The sequence below is a fragment of the Suricata suricatta genome, chromosome 7 (genome assembly GCF_006229205.1).
Source record: "Suricata suricatta isolate VVHF042 chromosome 7, meerkat_22Aug2017_6uvM2_HiC, whole genome shotgun sequence".
In the NCBI taxonomy this organism is placed as follows: Eukaryota; Metazoa; Chordata; class Mammalia; order Carnivora; family Herpestidae; genus Suricata; species Suricata suricatta.
Window position 1 is genome coordinate 17,834,245 of NC_043706.1, and position 16,783 is coordinate 17,851,027.

Below are 16,783 nucleotides of genomic sequence, written 5' to 3' on the forward strand. Positions count from 1 at the left end.
TTGCTTCACTGATCTGTAACTGCTAACCAGAGGTGTAAAAATCCATTTCCAACAGATAAATCAGGTGGAGAAGGCAGGGTGTCCGATTAGAATCATCCTTTAGAACCACAGACCCTCAGAGTGGAAAAGACAAGGCCACCTTATCTAATGCTTGATATAGCGTTTCTCCTTCTCTGTTTCTACGTGTCCCTTGGGCTCGTGCACCACTGAGGAAACTACCCATTTGATCCCAGATTGGTGGGCTTTTATATCTCCCACCAGTATCCCTGGATTCTTCTTCCAAATGCACAAATCTTTTCATTATGTGAAGTTAGCAACTTTGCTTCAAATCTTTTTCAGATCAAATATCCTTTTTGTTTGTCTTGGTCCTTTGTAGAGAAAAAAATGGGGTTTGGCCTTTTATCCTTCTTGGCTGCTATCTTTGGAAGCTGCTTTGTCAACGTCTCCCTTGAAGCATGGTGATCACACTTGACCAGTCTCTATGTTGCACTTGATCCTAGCAACGTGTAAGAGAGAGGTGGGGCTTTCACCTCCTTCATTCTGGGCACCGTAAATCCCCATAAACAACTATACGGTCATGACCCCACCCCCTCACCTTCTTGAGTCCTGCTTTGTTTTATCACTGTAACATCACCCCTTCCGGCTTTTGGGAAACCACATGTAAAAAAGCATTCTAGGGGCGCCTGGGTGGCTCAGTCGGTTAAGCCTCCGGCTTCGGCTCAGGTCAGATCTCACATTCGTGGGTTCAAGCCCCGCGTCAGGCTCTGTGCTGACAGCTAGCTCAGAGCCTGGAGCCTGCTTCCGGTTCTGTGTCTCCCTCTCTCTCTGACCCTCCCCCTCTCATACTCTGTCTCTCTCTGTATCAAAAATAAATAAAAACATTAAAAAAAAAGTTAAAAAAAAAAAAGCATTCTATCTGATATCACCTCACCCTGTTAGAATGGCTATTATCAAAGGACAAGAAATATCAAGTCTTGGTGAGGGGTGTGGAGAAAAAGGAACCCTCTCGAACTGTTGGTAGGAATGTAAGCGGCTGCAGCCACCATGAAAAACAACATGGAGGTTCCTCCAAAAATTAAAAATAGAACTAACCTATGACCCAGCAATCCACTTCTGGATATTTATCTGAAAAAAACAAAAACACTAGATGAAAAAGATATGACCCCCTATGTTCGCTGCAGCATTATTTACAATAACTAAAACATGGAAACAACCTAAGTGTTCATAAGTGGATGCATGGATAAATAAGATGTGTTACATACATATAAATATTACTCAGCCATAAAAAAATAAAAAAGAATGAAATCTTGCCATCCATGACAACATGGATGGACCTTGAAGACATTATGCTAAATGAAATAAGTCAGACAAAGAAAGGCAAATACTTTATAATCTCGCTTATATGTAGAATCTGGGAAAAACACCACCACCGCCATCAACAGAACAGTCATAGACACAGAGACCAAATCGTTAGTTTCCAGAGATGGGAGGTGGGGGTGGGGTAAGCAAAATGGGTAATGGGGTCAAAAGTTACAAACTTCCAGTTTTAATCTATGTAAGTCCTGGGGGCATACAGCATGGTTACTGGAGTTAATAATAGTGTATTGTACTGTGAGAACCAAGGACAGCCCACTTCAAAATATGCCGTCCTGGCATTTTGGTTATTTTGAATAAAAGTCACTTAAGAAAGAGCCAGTGCAAAAAACAACATCCTGACCCCCCCCCCTCCCTTTTGTCTCCAGAAAACAGAAGTAAATCTCCCATGTGAAAGCTACTCTCCCTGTATCGGGAGACGAAGAGACATCCTTATCAACAGAGGTAGGAAATTCAGAGAGAGAAGAATATATAAACAAACCTTGGTACTTTTATTAATTTACCACCCCAGCCCAAATCCTATTTATAATTTCTTACTAATTGAAGCTCCCCAAAATAAGTTTTCTTTGTCCTTTCAATGTCTCACAGATTTATATCTCTTCATCTAAAATGTATAAAAGCCGGATGTCCTCATCATTTCTCTGGGTCTCACTTTCATTATTGGATCTCTGCACGCACATAATTAAATTTTGGGTTTTTTACCCCCTCCCGTTAATTCCTCTCATGTTAAATGAATTCTTAGACCAGCCAGAAGAACTTTGAAGAGAAGAGGTAAAATTTTCCTCTCCAACAATATATTTGAAAATTGATATTCAGAAAGTTGTTCTTAAGAGTTCTCATCAGGGGTGCCTGGGTGGCTCAGTCGGTTGAGCGTCCGGCTTCAGCTCAGGTCATGACCTCACAGATGTGGGTTCGAGCCCCGCGTCAGGCTCTGTGCTGACAGCTAGCTCAGAGCCTGGAGCCTGCTTCTGATTCTGTGTGTCTCTCTCTCTCTGACCATCCCCTGCTCATGCCATGTCTCTCTCTCTCTCTCTCAAAAATAAATAAACATTAAAAAAAAATTAACAACAAAAAGAAGAGTTCTCATCACACATACAAACAAGTTCTCATTTCAAGAAAAATATAATTTATAGTAGTGACCATTTTGCATATCTGTAAATAGCAAGTCATGCTCTACACCTGAAACTAATGTGTTATACAGCAACTATATCTCAATTAAAAACAAATCTTAAAAATAAATGAAGAGGTTGTTTTCAAGTGGTTTGGAAGGAAAAAAAGCATTCTAAGTCTATGAAGTTTTATATAACAACATCTAAAACAAATCTAAACATCTAAACATCTAAAACAAGCATCTGCAGCCGTGGCTGTTTCTGAGAATTACCTGGACACTGAATGAATGAACACCTAAGTTGAGGTCCACCCAGGGAGTCAGGCCCTTTGGGAAATGGTACTTGGCCTTAATTTAATCCGAAAAGCTCCATGTGAATGTAGTAGGCATCCAGGGTTGAACCAATAAGCTTAAGAAGCCATGAATCTGATCATCATACTGATTCCAGTTACTTTTCCCTTGAACTGTGAATCTGAATTCCTATTTTGAATTGAACTAGCCAGACTGAATCGGTTCACTGTAAACAATTTGAGATCATTCAAATCATTTAGAATGTGGACCAAAGGGAAGGTGTAGTTAATCTAGTAACCATTGAGATCTGATTGAAATCAACTTAAATGAATACCAAGTTGGGGCGCCTGGGTGGCTCAGTCGGTTAAGCATCTGACTTCAACTCAGGTCATGATCTCACTGTTCGTGAGTTCGAGCCCCATGTCCGGCTCTGTGCTGCTAGCTCAGAGCCTGTTGCCTGCTTCACATTCTGTGTCTCCTTCTTTCTCTGCCCCTCTCCTACTTACACTCTACCTCTATTAAAAAAGAAAGAAAAAGAATACCAGGCTTACGAGACCTGGTTTATATAATTGGAAGGATGGCTTGCCAGCTGGGTAGCTTGAGCACATCATGCAACCACATTACTTTAAGGTGCTCTAAACTTCTGATTTGATTCCAGGAAAGAATTTGCAAATAAAAAAATTTTAAGTCGTACCCTGCTCCCATTTTGAAGGACGGGAATGTAGCACTTGGAGCTTCAAGAGGAGCAAAAGTATTATTAAAATGTTTGGGGGCGCCTGGGTGGCTCAGTCGGTTAAGCCTCTGGCTTCGGCTCAGGTCAGAGCTCACGTTCGTGGGTTCGAGCCCCGCGTCGGGCTCTGTGCTAACAGCTAGCTCAGAGCCTGGAGCCTGCTTCCGGTTCTGTCTCTCCTTCTCTCTCTGCCCCTCCCCCTCTCATGCTCTGTCTCTCTCTGTATTAAAAATAAATAAAACATTAAAAAAATGTTTGAACTGCCATTCAAACTTACTTTACTAGACATACTCCTGATTGTAAAGAATTTCACACTTAAAGGAGAATTGGGTTGAATCCTTTCTTATGCACAGCCGGTTTTCCCTCAATCTTTTGCCCTGTCTCAAGACTGCAGCACATACTTGAGTGGGCCTGTGAACCCAGGAGGGCAGCGTGGCATACTGGCCAAATCAAGTCAGATGGTAGAGCTCTACCTCTGCCCTGCCAATCACTCTGCCTCAGTTTCCTCATCTGTGGAGTGGAGATGAGTCATATCATGGGCAGAACTCTATCAAAACTTGTTAATTAACATTTAAAACGGTAACGATCTTTGACATATTAACCTTTTTTTTTTTTTTTTTACTATTTTTTAAAGCAGTTTATTCAGGATTGATCACACAGTGTTTACTCATAAGAACAAAAGCTAAGAGATGCACGTACCTGGAATCCTATTGAGCGTCACCCAGAAATGTTCATCGGGGCTATAGGTGTCCTTGGACCAGGAAAGCAAGTCAAGTGCATGCTGGTCTTGGAGAACGAAGTTGGCGAATTCCCTTGTGAGGGCCACGTAGGCAGTACCGAAGTAAATGGTCATGTTGTGAGGAGGTGGTGGTTTTAATTTTGCTGTTTTGGCCACATAGGAGTTTTTTTGGTTTAATAGTTCTTGGTGGACGTATTTAGTCCGTCCAATAGCGTGGTCTGGGGGCAGCACCCCTGGGGTAATGTTTTTCCCTTTAAATCCTTTCAGATACTGAATAATCTCCTGGTTGGTTTTCAGGGGGAAGTCTTGTCCACACGTGTTGATGACGTACCTCCAGGGGACCTTGGAGGCCACAAGGTCTTTCAGGCAGTTCAGGTCAGCCTGGAGCCGGGAAAACCCGCCGTAGACCACCGGCTCCATCTTCGAAGCCAGAAAAGCATTTGGGAAGCAGCTTAGTAATTGCTTCACTGCGTTTTTAAATGTATCTGTCGCCTTGTCATCCACGTGAACACAGTAGACATTCTGGGGCATGTAAACTGCCCTGAAGAGTCTCTCAAAAGTGCCAAAGTCTTTGTGGATGGTCATCGTGTACGCCAAAGGAAATCCTGCTTCCTCCTCCGAGAGTGTTTCTGTTATATAGTGACTTTGAGCCACGTAGTCATGACAGGTAGATCCGCTGACGGTAGTTTTCAGGGCATTCTCTGGTGGGTAAAAAATCTTCCCCTTAAGGATCTGATGACAGACTTCTGCTAACAGCGAAGCATTGGACAGAGATGCCCTCAGAAAACGCTTATCCTCCCTTAACACATTATTGTAAACAAATACGAAAATCAGGGCAATGATAAGAGACACACTAAAAAGACAGTGTTTCCAAGAGACCATCATTCAAAGCCAGAAAGTGAGTAAATGCCTCTTGAGATCCGATCAGAGCGTAGATATATTTGACTTACGCGCCTCCAGAATCCATAAATCATCCCCTCGGTCGTCGCAACTCTGATCGACTGCTCTGTGCCCCTCCAGTTACGGTTTTGTCCTTTGTCTTCCTTCCTTTCCTGCTCCTTCACAGCTGTGTTTCATTTCAACCTTCTCCGTGACACATTTCTGAAGTGGCTCCTGGGGAGATCTGCTTTGCTCCGTCGCCAGTGAACCCACAACCTGTTACCACACAAAACCCAGCCGCCCCGGGAGGATTCTGATTCTGAGGTGTCCACCTCGCCCCGCATTAAGATCACCGAAAGGTGAGGTCACCGTCCTGCAAGCCATCTCGCTAAGGTCTCTGCCCTCGCTTCTTCTCCCGGCCAAAGGTTGGCAACTGTGTAGCTCCCCAACTTCCTGTTAATCATTGCGTTCAACTGGCTGACTTTGTTTGCTTAAACAGCACTGCCAAGTTGAGACTTCAGTTCTAAGCATGTGAACACTGCCTGGAGAGATATTCTGTCAATAAATATTTAGTGCTTAAAAATTAATTGCTTAACCCTGTCTTTTTCCACACCCCCCCCTCTCCTCCCTGTATTGGCCGGGGGTGCTGTTTTAGCAAGGCATATGACCGGGTGCCGAGCCAAATTCTTTCCAGGGCTTAATTTTCTCTGCTGCTAGGTGAGGTCCTTTAAAAGGCACATTAGCAAACTTACATCACCACCTAACTCACATCACCACCTAACTCACTACACGTGACTGGGGCACTTGGTGAATAAAGGTTAATTAAAAAAAAATACCGCAAAACTGAACAGTTGTGGTGACCCAAAAATTGTGTAAAGGCTAAAAGTGAAGTTAGTGAAATGTCCAGTCAATTTTATGCCAGCCCACCTTGGGTCTCCTCAGAGCAGCTTGATTTCTCGTGAGGTTGGGGAGAAAAGTTATCTTGGTCTGGGTTGTTCTGGAACTCAAGGAGAGAGGCTTTACAAGTGGACGAGCGCTTCCAAAGGAGTGTCCCTGTGTAAAAAATGAATTTTACCCCCTTCACAGATTAGTCATGAGATAACATACACATATAAAGAGTTGATGGCCATGCCCAGCAGCAAATAGGGCTAAAGAGAGATGAGTGAACAGAAGTCCCTCCGCCTTCGTGAGTCAAGAAAATGACACAATCCCTGCGTCTCCTTTGCAACCCTTTGACACTTCCTTTATTCTTCTCTCTGTGAGCCTATCCCAGTAGGATGAGCTGTTGAAGTCAACATGGATCACTTTTCCTTTATTTGGTAGTTCGCTGCATTTGGGTGTGAACGCACACTGTGCCCACTCGTAGAAGTGGTGTGCTGGCACAGTGCTCACATCTCTCTTCTGTTTCTAGCTGCACCTGTCTGCACATCCTAGACATTCAAATATTTATTGATCGCGAGAGCGCTAGTTTTCATTTCCCTGTTTCCCTGATCACATTACTGTGAGATTCCAAGTATTAAGAATTTCTCATCTTTATTTGTGTATGTAGATGTGGGCACATTCAACACATCTATTTTCTCAATGCACCTGAGTTATAAAGACGACACAGTAGGGGCACCTGGGTGTCTCAGTCAAGCATCAACATCGGCTCAGGTCATGATCTCATGGCTGGTGGGTTCGAGCCCTGCGTTAGGCTCTGTGTTGACAGCTCAGAGCCTGAAGCCTGCTTCAGATTCTCTATCTCCCTCTCTCTTTCTCTGCGCCTTTCCTGATCGCATCTCTGTCTCCTAAAAATAAATAAATATTAAAAAACTTTTTCTAAAGGCAACATAATATTTCGGACTGCTTTGTAAACACAGTGTTTTCATGTCTGGCAGTCTATTTACCTCTTGCCCATAGACAGACCCTCTGCCTTTTACTGAGAACACCGGCGCAATGCCAGTGTGCATTCTGTGTCTTGCATTTAGCATTGTCGCCTAACATTTCCCCGGTGCCCCTGGGTCCTCACTGGGCATTGTCTTCACAATCATCACCTTAGAACACAAGACTGGAGTTAGGGTGTGTTGTTTTTCCCACCCCAGTTGAAAGCTAACGCATTAAGGAGGTGATTGCCAACTTTACTTTGAAAGCCTCAGGAGCAGGAAATGATAATAAGACCATTCTTATGGAAATTCTCCAGAACTAGGTGAGTCAATTCTTACTTGTTTTCCGACTACAGTTCTAAAGCATGATTCAGATACATACTGTCTTGTCTGTAGGACACAGAATTGAATTGGATCAACCCAAATACCTATTTACATAACTATCTCTTGCCACCCGGGCACCCCCAGAAGTGCATTTCTTTCTTTCTTTGTCTTTCTGTTCCTCAAATATTTTATTGGCTTGTGTTTCCTTGGATGTGTCCTTTTGAGTTTTATTCACTGAAAACTTGTATGAAAAAATGTTTTTTAATTAATTAATTAATTAATTGTTTAATTTACATCCAAGTTACTTAGCATATAGTGCAACAGTGATTTCAGGAGATGTCTGAATGCCCCTTACCCATTTAGCCCATCCCCCCTCCCACAGCCCCTCTAGTAACCCTCTGTTCGTTCTTTACATTTAAGAGTCTCTTATGTTTTTGTCCCCCTCCCTGTTCTTATATTATTTTTGCTTCCCTTTCCTTATGCTCATCTGTTTTGTATCTTAAAGTCCTCATATGAGTGAAATCATATGACATTTGTCTTTCTCTAATTTCGCTTACGGTGATACCTTCAAGTTCCAGCCACGTCATTGCAAATGGCAAGATTTTGTTCTTTTTGATCGCTGAGTAATACTCCATTGCATATACATACCACATCTTCTTTATCCATTCATCCAGCAATGGACACTTGGACTCTTTCCATACTTTGGCTATTGTCAATAGCACTGCTATAAATATTGGGGTGCATGTCCCCCTTTGAAACAGCACACCTGTATCACGTGACTACTTAGTAGTGCAATTGTTGGGTCATAAGGTAGTTCTATTTTTAATTTTTTGAGGAACCTCCATAACGTTTTCCAAAGTGGCTGCACCAGTCTGCATTCCCACCAGCAGGGCGAAAGAGATCCTTTCTCCGCATCCTCGCCAACATCTGTTGTTGCCAGAGTTGTTAATGTTAGCCATTCTGACAGATGTGAGTTGGTATCTCATTGTGGTTTTGATTTGTACGAAAATGCTTTTCTAACAGTTTTCTGGCTTTTCTCTGAATCTACAGCTCCCTGAATTTATAGTTACAGAGCAAAGAACATTTATAATTTAGTGCTTTGCTGTAGCTGAATCCTTAACTGCATCTCACCTAAACTGCTACAAAGGTTCACTGATGCCGGAGAAACATTCACAGTTATTTAAAATAGAATCTTCAACAATGCTAAACAGTTTTAAAGACTAGTTCCAGGGCTCCCAGGTGGCTCAGTTAGTTAAGCATCCACCTCTTGATTTCGGCTCAGGTCAGAATCTCATAGTTCGTGAGTTTGAGCCCCATGTTGGACTCTGTGCTGACAGCACAGAGCCTGCTTAGGATTCACTCTTTCTTACTCTCTGCCCCTTCCCTGCTCATTCTCTCTCTCTCTTTATCTCTCTTTTGAAATACATAATAAACATTAAAAAAAGAAACAAAGAACTAGTACCAATCAGTCTTTTGTTTTCTTTTTTTTTCATCAACGCAGTCTATCTGATGCTCACCTTCTTGGTGCTTATGTAGGAAACGTGGGAAATGCTGGTTCTGATCCACCTGATTTTCCTGAGACCCTGTGCAATGTGCCACTCTCATTCTCTTAAATCCCGAGCTCTATGCATTTGCATTTGTGCAAAATAATAGAAGGGAATGGTAATGGGTGACCAAAACAAAAAAACAAAACAAAACAGGTGATTCTTCATCCCAGCTTGAGCATTAGATGGACGCTCATATCCCCAATTTTAAGTTGGAGGCAGCGATTGGGTAGGATGGAGTTCTGAAAAAATTGGGAACCAGTACCGGCTTGTGGCTTGGTCACTCAATAAATTGCAGGGTGTATATTTATATCCCATAGTTTGACCTATGCTTCCTTATTAGTATTGTACAATATACTAATATAGTATATAGTATATAGTATATATTGTATAATATACTATAAATTCTCACCCCTGGACATCAGTGAATTTTTGTTCCACAAAGAAAACTGCGCTTAGAGTTTATTATCAACAACTCTCAGTAGAAAGGGAGCAAAAGGGTTTCATCTCTACAGAGGTGGGTAAGCTGCCCGTGATCTTCACTCTCCTTCTTCTTGGGGTCACATGTTGCCCAAAGCGCTTTCTGTGTAGTATCATCATGACATCACCCTCTGCGCCCAAGTTAGAAAAAGCAGGGAAGTCACATGGAAACTTGCTCGGAATCTACGAAAGCCTGGGTGAGGTCGCAGGAAACAGGCGTCCTGGATTAAGTTGGTTTTACATGCACTTGACATTTTGTCCTTTTTCACTCTTCCAGCTCTTTCCCTGCCTTGGCTTTCCTCCCTTCCTCTTCTGTCTTCCTCTATTTATTTATGTATTTACTGTCGTTACATTCAGTACCCTGTTTCATCCTCATCAGTGCCTTTTTATAACCACAGGAAATCGCCTGAAGCAACAAGGCTTAAAATAGACAAGAAGAGCCCTGGTTTTCGTGTCAGAAAGTCTCCAGTTGGACCAACGCCAGTGTGGACAGCTTGGAGCCCCCGAATAAGACATTTGGTCTCATGTCTCACGGCTTTCTTGTGGGTAAATTTTCGAAAACACCCTTGCACTTATTCTAACTCCCAACGGCTGCTTCCTTCCTAACCAGGTCACTCACACCCTGAGTCTTGGCTTTTCCTTTCCCAAATCTAAGGAACATCGATCTCCTGGTGGAGCTGGGAAGATTCTAGAAGGAAGGCAGCATCCAGCTCAGGGCTGGCCAGAGGTGTCAGATCTTGAGGGAAAGGCTTGGAAAAGCAGGGTGCAGAGAGGAAACGAGGAAGGTTGTGGTAGTTTAACACAGAATAACTGGACATACGATAGTGTGGAAAGGCATGGAAAAGCTGGTTCTTTTCAAGCACTCAATTAAATATCATTGGGACAAAACAGAGCTGAGGAAAAGTGCTGAAAAATGACCAGCACTTCAATAGTGTTTAGTGTCTGTGAGCCCAAAGCACTTTGCAGCTCATTTGCATAGGAACAAATATTAGGCAACCCTTACGTCAATGCCAAGGGCTAAAAGAGGAGTTTGAGCCTATGGACTTCAGATGTTTGAATGGTCTGACCTCCCCCAGTTCAGAAACTCCTCAGGTTTGAGTTCTGGCTGGAGTTTAGAGGCCGGGTGTCAGGAGAGAAAGTGGAATAAGGGTCCAATCCTGGTGCCTTTCTAGATTTCTATGCTTTCCTTGTTCCACTCTATTCCTCTAAAAGTCCTCAATTTAATTTTGAAGTTATAGGAATATCAGGTCTCTGGTGCAGCAAGAGCTCCTACCACAGGGAGACACTGAGCTTCTGAGAATAACATGCTGAAAGAACACAGTCTCCCTTCTTCCAATTACAATAGGCTGTTCAATCAGAAAGAGTGCAAAGAAGTGATCCCCTAATCTGTGGGACCCTCCAGGCACTGGAATTACAATGACCCCAATTTTAATTCCCAAAGCCCACAGTCTACAAGAAATGCTTTAACGCCTATTTCCTCTCTGGTCAATACACCACTGGACGGGAAAAACCTTCTTGGGGTGTCTGAGTAGCTCAGTTGGTTGATCTGACTTTTGATTTCCGCTTAGGTCATAATTCCAGGGTCGTGGGATTGAGCCCTGCATCGGGCTCTGCGCTGAGCGTGGAACCTGCTTAAGATTCTCTCTCTCTTTATTTGCCCTTCCCCCCACTCTGTGCATGCTCTCTCTCGAAAAACAAAAATAAAAACAAAAGCCTTCTTTACAGGACATCAAAGGCCCTGTAGAGAACAAGATGGAGTCACTCATGTCAAGTAGTGATGTAATCAGGAAAGCAGGCAAAGGTGTTGCACCTAAGACCAGATACCACCCAACCCAGCAGACTGACCGGGACTAAGGACCGTTCATTCATAAGGCCACATCAACCTGGAAGGACCAGGAGCTGATAACCAATAGAATCAGAAGAGGCCTGCAAAGGCCCAAGACTGATTGAACTCTTGAAAAGGACGGACTCTTGCAACAAATTGTCAAATTCTCCACACGTTGGCTCTTACACATCTGACCACATTTGAAAGGCCACAGCCAACAAAGGCTGTGCCTCGTTGATCTCTGAACATGACAGAGATCCTTCACTGCGGTACCCACCGAGAGCTGATCCAGACCGGACCTAGGAGCCAACCCAACTGCACGCCCGAGGATTGACTTCGCGTTTGGTTCATTGATTTCTTACTCCTTATTGTATCTTGTGTGTTGCATGACTTTGTCCCGTGCTTTGTTTTGTGTGCTGTGGAGGAAGCCAAGTTACACGTGCAGTGAAACGTCATAGAGTTTGGAATCCTGAACCTGCTTTACAAGTATGTTAACCTTGCATTAGGATTGAATAAAGCCAACACTGTAGAAAGACACAACCTCAGGAGGTGCCTTCGTAATGTGCTTGCTACAGACCCAGATTGAAAAAGTAAGAAAAACAGAAAAGTAACTCTGTGTTTGGCAAAACTTGAATTTACTGAGTAGATCCATCTGTAGTTCTGGGAGACGGATTTTCGCAAAAATCACTTGCAAAACTACATTCTTTTTCTAGCTTTTTCCAGTGCTTCATTTCAGTGATCCTTATTCTCAGCTGAAGTTCATACCTACCAGGAATGTTGTGGGGACTAATTAAATAAAGTACATTTTAACCACCAGGCAGTGCCAAGTATTTTATTAAATTCTGGAAACATTTTCCCCTTGCCTGAAGGAAATGGAGGAACATACTGTAAACCATTAAATTAGAAATGAACATTGTCCTTTAATAAAAACCTTAAAGTTGTAATTAAACATATATGGATACTAATGACTTAACAAGATGAATGAAAAGTCACAGTCCCCAGTAAGAACATCACATTATGAAACAAGATGCTAACTTGAGCTATTCTTTGAAAAACCTTGAAGAATGGAAATCTTATGTACTGCTCTCAAATGACTCGTTCAACATTTTTTGTGTACTTTCTTTATGCCAGGCACTGTGCTAGCTTCTGGAAATATGCAACATAAAGGCAGCCCACACGAATACAATCAAACAATATTGTACACTGCTCTCAGGACCAAATAGAGGTGACGTGGGGCACCAGGGTGGCTCAGTTGGTTGAGTTTACGACATCAGCTCAAGTCATGATCTCGTAGTTTATGAGTTTATGCCCTTTACCAAGCTTGCTACTGTCAGTGCAGAGCAGATTCAGACATCCTGTTCCCCCTACGCACCCCCCACCCTCGATTCTGCTCATGCTGTCTCCCAAAAATTAAAAAAGAAATTTAAAAAATATATAAATAGAAGGAGTACACTGTGCCTCTTCCTTCAATCTCCTCTCTCTGGTAATTTTCCTCCAATTAATCTCTCTCTCTCCTTCCCTCTCTCTCTCTTTCTCTCATTCTCAGAGTATAAAGTTGCCCAGAAACACCCTATGGCAAATACCTCTTCTCATAGGGTAAAGGCAGACTAACCAAATTATGCTGGGTGTTTAGAAGTAGAATAATAAAAGCTGGAACATGGAAGCACAAAGTTCTGTTTGCCTTTAGTCTCACCCTCAAAGGGCTGGCCTGGGAACCCAGGAAGGAACCGTGGCTGGAGCCTTGATGTCTCAAATTACTGTAATCAAGTTACTACCAGTTTTTCCCTTTCCTACAGAATCCTGAGGGGCTTCGAATCTAAGGCTTCCAACCCGAGACAGGTTATAAGAAGTTGCCTAAGGAGGGGCGCCTGGGTAGCTCAGTTGGTTAAGCCTCCGACTTCGGCTTAGGTCAGATCTCATCTTCGTGAGTTCGAGCCCCGCGTCGGGCTCTGTGCTGACAGCTCAGAGCCTGGAGCCTGCTTCCAGTTCGGTGTCTCCTTCTCTCTCTGCCCCTCCCCCTCTGATGCTCTGTCTCTCTCTGTATCAAAAATAAATAAAACATTAAAAAAAGAATAGTATATATTAAAAAAAAAAAAAGAAGTTGCCTAAGGAAATAACTGTCCTTGATATAACTGGATCTCCCACTTGGGTGCTCTAAAGTAGGATGCACGAGGATTATTCCCTGGTATTTTCCAGAGACTACCCTCCATTTCTTCCGCTCAAGGTTTGCTTTTGCCAAAGAAGGGATTTTTGGATTCTCTTCACAGATCGTTTGTGCTTAAGATTCAGCCTTCAATTTAGTTCCAGTGGGAAGTCTGATAGTCCCAGATCCCGAGGGAGATCTAATGGATTTAGATCTGTGCTCCTCACACCGATCTGCCCACTAAGAAAAAGGAATCACAAGGAGGAAATACCCTGGATTAGGGCGATTCTACCATCCATAATGCGATGGTATACCTTGAACAAGTTACTTCTTCACTCTGAGCCTCAGGCCAGGCAAACAGGAGGGCCTGTGTGCACTTAACGTACTCTTCCAGGAATGAATTATGATTCACGTTCCAGGGAACAAGCTAAGTGCTATTATGCATTTACCCAAGTTCCTCTTTTCCCATAAATGGTTAGAAGCAACTTCTAAAATCCAATGGGTTTTCAAAATCAAAATTGTAGTAGAGTCAACAGAAGCTAAAGGAATAGCAAATCATCAATTCTTTTTTTTTTAAGTTTATTTATTTATTTTGAGCAAAGAGGGAAATGGGCAGAGAGAGAGGGAGAGTGAGAATCCCAAGCAGGCTCTGGCCCAAACTGTGATATCATGACCTGAGCCAAAAATCAAGGGTCAGACACTTAACCTACTGAACCATCTCAACGCCCCAGCAATTCTTAAAAAAAAAAAAAACAAAAACACTTTTTCCTGAAAAGACTAAAAGGAGTCCAACTGGTTTTTTTTTAATGTTTATTTATTTTTGAGGAGGGGGAGGGGCAGAGAGAGGGGGAGGGGCAGAGAGTGAGGGAGACACAGAATCAGAAGCAGGCTTTAGGTTCTGAGCTGTCAGTGCAAAGCCCTACACGTGGCTAGAACCCACAAACCTCAAGATCAAGACGTGAGCCAAAGGTGGATACGGAACCGACTGAGACACCCAGGCACCCCAAGGAGCCCAGCTGTTTTAATAGAAATTTCTTTCAAGTGTAAGGAAAATGAGAAATTATTGTTTTATATACTTGTTCCTATTTTCCATGTTTATAGTCATGGATATTTTTCTAATCAGAAGAGAAAAATTGTAACTGCTTTGGCTGGTTATCTTTTCCCTCATCCTACACTGTTCTGCGTGTGTTAGACACTCATCTACAATTCAACTTCCTTATTAGCATTCGTCTTCCTCATTCACTTCTTCACACCCCATTCCACAGGACTTTCGTTGAAGAGGTAAATAAAATGCTTTATGCGAGTCTACGTCTTTCACCAACAAAGGAATAAAATCATCAGATATCTGTATTTGATACATTTGAGTTTTTCAGACCCTTCCGGCATATGAGAATGGAAGAGAGGAAGAAGTAGCTATTCTGAGGGTTAAGGATTGAGTCCTCTCATTTTGAAAGAGTCAGTCAAGCCAAATGATGTCAGCCAAATTGATTTTCCATTCCTTGGTGGTGACCTAATTGCTTCACTAGACCCCTCCACAGGTCACGCCCATTCAAATTACTTCAGGCCTTCCCTGCTCATTAAGGGGCTCCATTCTTTCCTCTAAATACCCTTGTCATTTCTTCTACTGACCCACCTAACCTACTCTTCTCCATAATTAACAAGAGAACATTTAAATTCTACACCCACCACAGAGAAAACTGGTAACTCACAAAGACAGAGAAAAATGGAGAATCTACATTGAAAAGTTCACCTCCACTGAATTGCAAAGAAAAACAATGCAGCTCCTTTTTTGTGTAATTCAAATATTTTTTTGAAGAATTTTTTTAATATTTATTTTTGACAGAGAGACAGAGTATGAGCAAGGTAGGTTGCGGGGGGTGGGGGGGGCAGGGGAGAGGGAGACACAGAATCTGAAGCAGGCTCCAGACCTCCGAGCTGTCAGCACACAGCCCAGCGCAGGGCTCAAACTCATGGATGGTGAGATCATGGCCTGAGCGAAGTTGGACACTTAAATGACTGAGCCACGCAGAGGCCCCTAATTTAAATAGCTTTTAAAAAGAAACACGCAAGAATATCCACTGTTAACAGAGCTCAATAGCCTTCCCAGTGAGTGTTTGAAAGCAAGAGGACTTTCTCATCTGCACGAACATAGAAATTTTGAGGTGTCCAAAGAGTCTCGAAGAGCCTTTCAAATACATTCAAGCCTTTGTGGATGACCAGGACATACACCATAAAGAATTCAGCTTCGTCTTCAGACAGAGGCTTCATTAGGTAGTGATTTTGGATCTGGTGTTGTTGGCAATGGTGGTGATGGGATTCAAGTCAGCCTGCCCCAAGTATGCCTTTTTGGCGTATTGATTATTTTGAGTTAAAAATTGAGAAAAAGCTGGTTCAGGAGGAATGCACTGACTCTCCTTTTTCTCCTGAAAGCAGGAGATAAATCTCTCCTTGGCAAGTTACCCTTTTTATCGGGAGAAAGAGGTTCTTATCTACCACCAGAGATAAGGAATTCAGGGCCAAGAAGGCTGTATAAGCAAACTTTGTATCTTTGTCACTAATTTACTACCCCAGCCCAAAATTCATCTTCTCAATTATGATGTCTTTATCTAAAAGATGTAAAAGCTGCCTCTGTGTGTCACTTTTTTGAGTATTATATTTCCATGTGCTCCCAGACATATGAAATTAAACTTGTTTTTCTCCTGTTCCTCTGTCTTATGTCAATTTAGTTATTAGACCAGCCAAAACACCCAGAAGGGAAGAGGGAAGCGTTTTCCTCCCCTGCAGTGTCAGTGGTATGTTTTCACCCCAGAAGTTTTTCTTCCCTGTCACAATCCTGTCACGGACTTGTGCAAATACGAGAGGAATTTTGAAGTTTGAGATTTTCCTCACTTGCAGGTATTTTTGTGAAACTAAATTGGTTTACAGGAATAAAACCATTATAGAAATGGCTGGAAGCCCTTCAACGAACCCAAACACCTTGGCCTTCATTTTTCCTATCCTCCTTTCTCAATTTTTCACTTGCTGGACTTCATACCATTGTTGAAGTCAGTCTGCAGGTTTATCCTGAGATTGTTGGGAAATCTACTCCCACTAGTTATCTTAAGCAAGAAGAGAAATACTGCCACTCCCTTAAGGGGATTAACTGCAAGTCTACAGCTCCTCTCTTACCAGGAAAGTGTGGAGCAGATCTGAGCTCCTGAGCTCCTGGGGCCAAAGGAGCAAGACTGGGCAGCACCGAGTGCCTCCATCTAGGTCAGCCTCCAGTTAAGACCCTGATAAATCTGTCATAGCTGCCAATTCAGGATGGTCTTCCCACGTCGGGTGTTGTTTGTCCACCGTGCAGCCCTTTTACCCCAGAGAGGGCCACCATCACAATCACTGATGCCATCTTTGATTACAAGGGACAGTATAGTTCTTCATCTTGGAGCGTTCCAGTTGTGGTAAGGTAGGTCACCGTTGACATTAATATTGACAGTATCCAGAA

At 42.8% G+C, this 16,783-nt stretch overlaps 1 protein-coding gene across 1 annotated transcript in view; it reads right to left on the minus strand.

Annotated features, from left to right (window-relative positions):
- Positions 1–5,619, minus strand: part of GCNT2 (glucosaminyl (N-acetyl) transferase 2 (I blood group)) — a 108,295-nt gene extending 102,676 nt beyond the window's left edge. The window contains exon 1 of the mRNA XM_029943714.1: positions 4,203–5,619. Within this exon, the coding sequence (XP_029799574.1) occupies positions 4,203–5,127 (925 nt within the window). The 5' untranslated portion in view covers positions 5,128–5,619. The remainder of the gene's footprint in view (positions 1–4,202) is intronic.
- Positions 5,620–16,783: the final 11,164 nt, after the last annotated feature.